Genomic DNA, 6,000 nt, shown 5'->3' on the forward strand with positions numbered 1-6,000 from the left:
TGTAGAAGGAGCATGTATTTTACATAATTTACAGGAAGTTGTCAGCAAGTGAAATGTGGATAGCATTAGAGAAGTCTTATAAAGACAAAAGCCTAATGAGATGAATCAACCTAAAGTGCACTCTCTATAGCAAAATGTGAATGAATATATAGATAGGAAGCTGTCTATATTTCAGAAAGTGACTTCAATAGGTGCCCAAGCAGACGAGGAATAAGTGGCAATGGGGATGCTGTAATACCTTACACCAATATGATTTTCTAGTGGCAGTTTTGGAGTCATATGCTACCAAGCTATCAACAGAGATTTTATGGGCCAAGCTACAGTACTACAGTTTTAAGAGACTAATGCTGAGAATTTCATTCTATTGTCAAAGAGCATGAAACCTAAAGGGCCAAAGTACAAATTCTGCAAGTGTCATAAAATGGGACATAAAGCCTCAGAATATAAAAGGAAGTGAACCAAGTGGTATTTCATAATGCTACCATGATAGAAAGAAGTCTGCATTAATAGTAGCTGACAGTCATCGCAAAGAGTGCTGGTACATGGACTCAGGAGCCACGGGGCACTTCAGCTGTAGTGAAAGTTGGTTCCAGTCACTAAAGTCATGTGACCTGTAAACATCAGGGAAAGAGGAGATAAAGTCCTAAATGCCACGATAGTTGGAACAAATACTATGTGCTTGAGAATTAAAGGTGAAATAGTTGTCACAGACATATAAGATGTTCTATTTCTCCCAGCTCTAGCAACTTATCTGATTGTCATCGGTGTTCTTGAGTAGAAGTGAAACAAGGTCCAATTTGCAAAAGGACAGTGCATTGTATACAATGTACATAGCTTCTAGACGGCATGGCGACATGGATGTCAGTATCCCGGAAAGACTAAAATGTAAATGTAGCATCCAGAGCTAAAGCATCAATATAACTAGTGTGCACAGATGTGTGTGGATTATTTGAGGTGGAGTCAATGAGTGGGAACTGTTACGTTTAATTTAAGCCATCCCAAGGGGGCAGAGTGATGACATGGTTAGCCACTATTGGCCATCTTGAATTTCAAAGATGGTGCTGTGAACAAGCCAATCATGGTCATATTTGAAATGAGCTATGCGTGCCACTCTCTCATGGTACAGGCCGCTGATTAGCTGGTGGCCATTCCAGTGGAGGAAATCTCATGGGTGCCTGGAGCCGCTACTGCATAGAGGGCTTCCTTACAGCACAAAGAGCGATCGCTTGATTTGCATACCCGGCCCCTTTTTGCAAGTGAACGATCGCATCTTGCGAGAGACTCTGAATGAGGTCCATAGTTACCAGCAAAATGTTCCAGTGTTAATAAGAGATAATTGGTGAGCTAACAAAATGGTACCAGTCACTTCTGATAATGGATTTATCTTAGTACACGCCACAAAATAATTCAAAAGCTTGTAGGCTGTGAAGTAACTGTACCTATGGTGCAGCTCTCACTCTCCTGTGATGTGATATAAGCATACCTCCCAACATGACCCATTCCAGGAGGGACAAAATGCTCTTCTCCTGGACCTCCTGTTAATTTAGGATTGCCGACACCTTTCTTATTAATGAGCTAGTTCAACACAGGTGACGGCAATCATAAATTCTGGAAGTCCAGGAACAGAGCAGTTTGTCCCTCCTGAAATTGTTCATGTTGGGAGGTATGCAGCTGTAATGAGCAATACCATCATTCATGAGTTCAGCATCTAAGTTAAAACTAAGGGCCTGATTCAGACCCGGACCCTAAGAAGCGTTTGCTCGTAGCTGGCCGATGTTCGCATTCTGCGCATGCGTATGCATTGGGAACATCGAGTAACATCGGCCCCTCACGCACAATTACAGCAGGTCTGACCTTACTCAGAAACTGCTAACCTCATTGTACACAGGGCCTGATTCAGACCCGCTCGCAGGTCTGATGGGCTTTTTTTTTTTTTCCCCTTCAGGCCGCTCGCTAAGCGGTGACCACCCACAGCTTTTGTGAGCGGCCTGGAGCCCATAACAATTATCGCTACCATCGGGGTTGCGAGGAGACCCTGTGGTAGGGTCTCAGCTCTCGCAAGCCCGAGTGGACTCCCTGCTCTAATAGAGCAGGAACTCCACTACTGACATCACTAGTGTGATACCCAGGACTTGGTGGCCTTTCCTTCTGACACAAATTCTTTTATTTTCCAGTTGAATAGTAAGAGGTCTACTTTAACTCAGAAACAGTTACAATTGGACTTTACCATTGAGAACTCAACTTTATTGACACTTCTATTTTGCAGGATATTTAAAGTTGTTTTGAAAGTCTCACAAAACACTTTCAGTTACAATAGCATAAAATTGCAAGGAACATCACCTTAGGTACTTAAGTGTAAATGTAACACTTTAACAATGTTTATTCATTACCAGGTTCATACATATATAAATTAAATCACATATATTGGCTAACACGGGTCCCCATAAAGATATACTGTATAACTCAGTTCAGCTGAATTGGCCACGGTGGTGCACGTTATAAAGCTGAGAGCTTTTCGGGGTTAAATATCTGATTTATCAATCCAGAGTCATCAATGTTTAAGAACTGGATAACTTTCACTCTTGCAGTAGTTAATGTTTTGCTCTCCTGAAAAGAAAGAGTAGCAGCTCTTTGCCGCACAAGTCTTTTATATCCCATAAGATGCTGAGGCCATGCTGATCTTTATTGTGCTACAGTGTACTGGCAGAGACTGAGGGGAGCTGCTGTCAATCTCTAGCAGGCTGACTGAGCCTATACTGGGGGTGTGTCTACTCCTCGTCATTAGCAATTATTAACTTCACAGTCTATGCTGGTAGTAAGATGTCTGGCTGCCTTATAATATAGTTTTAAAGAGTTCACTTGTGTATGCTGGTATACTAGTCCTCAGATCCTGCAATAAGATGTCTGTAGTACAGTCTGTTGCTAATTGTTAGGGCTCTCACTGTGTAGTGATGCAGGAAGGTGTAGTCAGTTAACTTGGGCTTACTAACCTCCATCTAGGCGTTTGCTTTACCCCCTGAGCTGGTAGGATCTGCCCAGTGATCTGATGTTTCTCCCTCTGGTAGAAGATTATGTAGGAAGAAGTGCCCCTGCATTACTGTTTATTGCTCACCAAAAGCTGTACTGATGAAGGGAGCACCTCCCTGCCTGCCTCCACTGGGAGGGAAAAAGCTGCTTACTTGGCCAGAAGATGTCACTGGGACCAGCTTCACCCAGGACCCGCTGCTACTAATCGCCACTGCTGTCCAAGAGCCACACTGATGATCTCTGGTCACTGGGAACACCTCTATGTCTCAGGAACGTGTGCTGCGTCTGCCCACTTTCCTCACGCCTCAGTCAGCACTACAGTCAGGCAGTCTGTTTCAGTTTAACTGTCCTCTCTGCTGCACACGCCGGCTCCTGCCCACCTGACCCTTGCACAGAATGCCAGGCATTCAGAAATTTCTGGCACTGCAAACCGCATCCTATAAAGAGTCTTTAGGTGCTGGCCACTGAAGTGGGGTGGCAATACATTGTCCATTACCCCCAAATAGTTAGCATTAGTGCAGAGTCCAATATTTCACCTTGAATGCAAACAGCCCCCTTTCATACAATAAATGAATGCTTATTATATAGTATGGGCAGCCTAAGTCTACCCAACAGAATAGTGGGGTACCACACTAATGATGTCAGTAGGGCCGCCCACAAATGCCAGGCGTTCCTAAGGGAACGCCTACGTTTGTGCAGCCACGCCCCCTCCCCGCCTACAAAACGGGGCGAGCTGTCAATCAACATCGACAGCCTCCCCGTCTTGTAGCGAGACCCGTAGCGACGGAGCAGCCATCACTGGATGGGTCTCACGCATGCGCATGCCGGAGGTGGCGCATGCACAGTGGGGGACCATCGACCCGCTTACGAGCACTGTGCGCTTGTGAGCAGGTCTGAATCAGGCCCACAGTGAGTACTCAAGCTGTGTATGCTGTCACAGTGGCTAATTTATGCACACACGACCAGGCATGCCTGCGTTTGCCAACCACCCTCCCGTCACCATCCCCAAATGCTCACTGCCTGTCAATCACTCTGCAATGGCTCTCCATGATCGCAGTGCGTTTGCAGTGATGCCTTCATGCACGTGCACTGTGATGCATACGATGCGCAGTACACAACAATCGTCCGTCTGCGTACGCTTTAGCAGTTGCGATCCATGCTGAATCAGGCCCTTAATACGAATTTCTGTTTGCAGCTATTTCAGGTGCACGCAGAATTCCACATTAAGTGCATCATTGGTGCTTTCTGAGGGCAGTAATTGAATAGCTCTGGGCATAACCCCGGAGCTAAAAGGCTGAGATAAGTCCCACAGCTAATTGAATTCCCCGTAATGAGAGAGTGAGTTTTTCTTCTATAATTTGTTAATATTTAAATGAAATTTTGAGATGCTTTAAATTATAAATAATTTGTAATGACTAGTCATGACGATTCTTTTTCCTCTTTCTAGGCACAAATCACGGAGACTTCAATGACTACAATGTATTATTGCAAAAGTCTAGCAAATCAGATGAAAACAGCAAGGAACAGTACAAAGTTTCCGGAATTCTAGATTTTGGGGACATGAGCTTTGGTTACTATGTTTTTGAAGTAGCGATCACTATTATGTACATGATGATTGAAAATCCTGAACCTCTTTCTGTAGGGGGTTATGTACTCGCGGGATTTGAAAGCATAGTTCCATTGACAAGAGAGGAAAAAAATGCTCTTTTCACCTTAGTGTGCTGTAGGTTTGCTCAGTCTCTAGTAATTGCCAGGAACAGTGTCCTCCTGTGCCCGGAGAATGAAGAGTATCTTATGATAACATCAAAAAAAGGATGGAAGCATTTAATAATGCTGCATGATATGGGCAAAGAAGCTGTAGAGGAGATCTGGGAGGAAACTGCAAGATCATTCAGGGACAAAATAAATCACAACTAATGTGTGGAATTGCTGTGATCAACAAAGAAAGTACAATAATACAGAAAATAAAACTGAACAGAAATATAGGCCCTGATTCAGAGCCGGACGCTCTGACCAGAGCGCTCGCTCTGAATCAGGGCCCACCTCCATAAATATGGAGCGTACTCCTGGACGCTCGTATAGCTGTGGGTCACCACCCACAGCCTATACGAGCGTGCAGGATGATGGTCGTGATGGTCTTGACCATCGCGACCATCGCCAGTGCGAGCAGAAGCCTGCGGTTGAGTTTCTCAACCGCAAGGCCAGGAGAGATTTTGGCTCTATCAGAGCCAAAATCACTCCCACTGACATCACTAGTGATGTCAGTGGGGCCGGCTTCAGATGGTAGGCGTTCCCATGGGAACGCCTCCATCTGGCAGGCACGCCCCCGGCACGCCCACCAAAGGGGGCGTGCTGTCAATCAACATCGACAGCACGCCCCCTTTGATCAGACACAACGAGCGAAGGAAAGTCCTTCGCTCGTCGCGTCTCGCGCATGCGCAAGACGGAGCTCCCTCCGTCGTGCGCATGCGCAGTGCACACCATCGACCAACTTGCGAGCGGACAGCCGCTTGTGAGTGGGTCTGAATCAGGCCCATAGACAGAACGCTCGATCTGAATCATGGCCGGGCTTTTTTTTTTTTTTAGAACGGCCTCCTGGCCGCTTGCATAGCTGTGGGTGACCACCCACAGCTACAGCGAGCGGCCATGATGATCGGGCTTGCGACGAGACCCTTGTGGTAGGGGCTTGTGGCCGGAAGCCCCAGAGAGCTTTCGGCTCTAACAGAGCCAGAAGCTCTCCACTGACATCACTTGTGATGTCAGTGGGGCCGCCCCCAAACGACAGGCGTTCTCATGGGAACGCCTCCGTTTGGGCAGCCACCCCCCCGGCCAGCCTACCAAAGGGGGCGAGCTGTCACTCAACAGCTAGCCCCCTTTGTTGCGAGACCCGGAGCGATGGAGTGCCCGGCACTAGCTGGGTCTCGCGCATGCGCACGATGGAGCCAGCTCCATCGTGCGCATGCGCTGTGGGCA

General features: G+C 46.7%; 1 protein-coding gene across 1 annotated transcript in view; it reads left to right on the forward strand.

The window, feature by feature from the left end:
* The window catches only part of LOC148540390 (hydroxylysine kinase-like), a 76,080-nt gene extending 70,891 nt beyond the window's left edge, over positions 1-5,189 (forward strand). Inside the window, exon 5 of the mRNA XM_088443633.1 lies at positions 4,475-5,189. Within this exon, the coding sequence (XP_088299759.1) occupies positions 4,475-4,944 (470 nt within the window). The 3' untranslated portion in view covers positions 4,945-5,189. The remainder of the gene's footprint in view (positions 1-4,474) is intronic.
* Positions 5,190-6,000: the final 811 nt, after the last annotated feature.

Source organism: Taudactylus pleione, unplaced genomic scaffold, assembly GCF_031769625.1.
Source record: "Taudactylus pleione unplaced genomic scaffold, aTauple2 ptg000019l, whole genome shotgun sequence".
NCBI classification, from domain to species: Eukaryota; Metazoa; Chordata; class Amphibia; order Anura; family Myobatrachidae; genus Taudactylus; species Taudactylus pleione.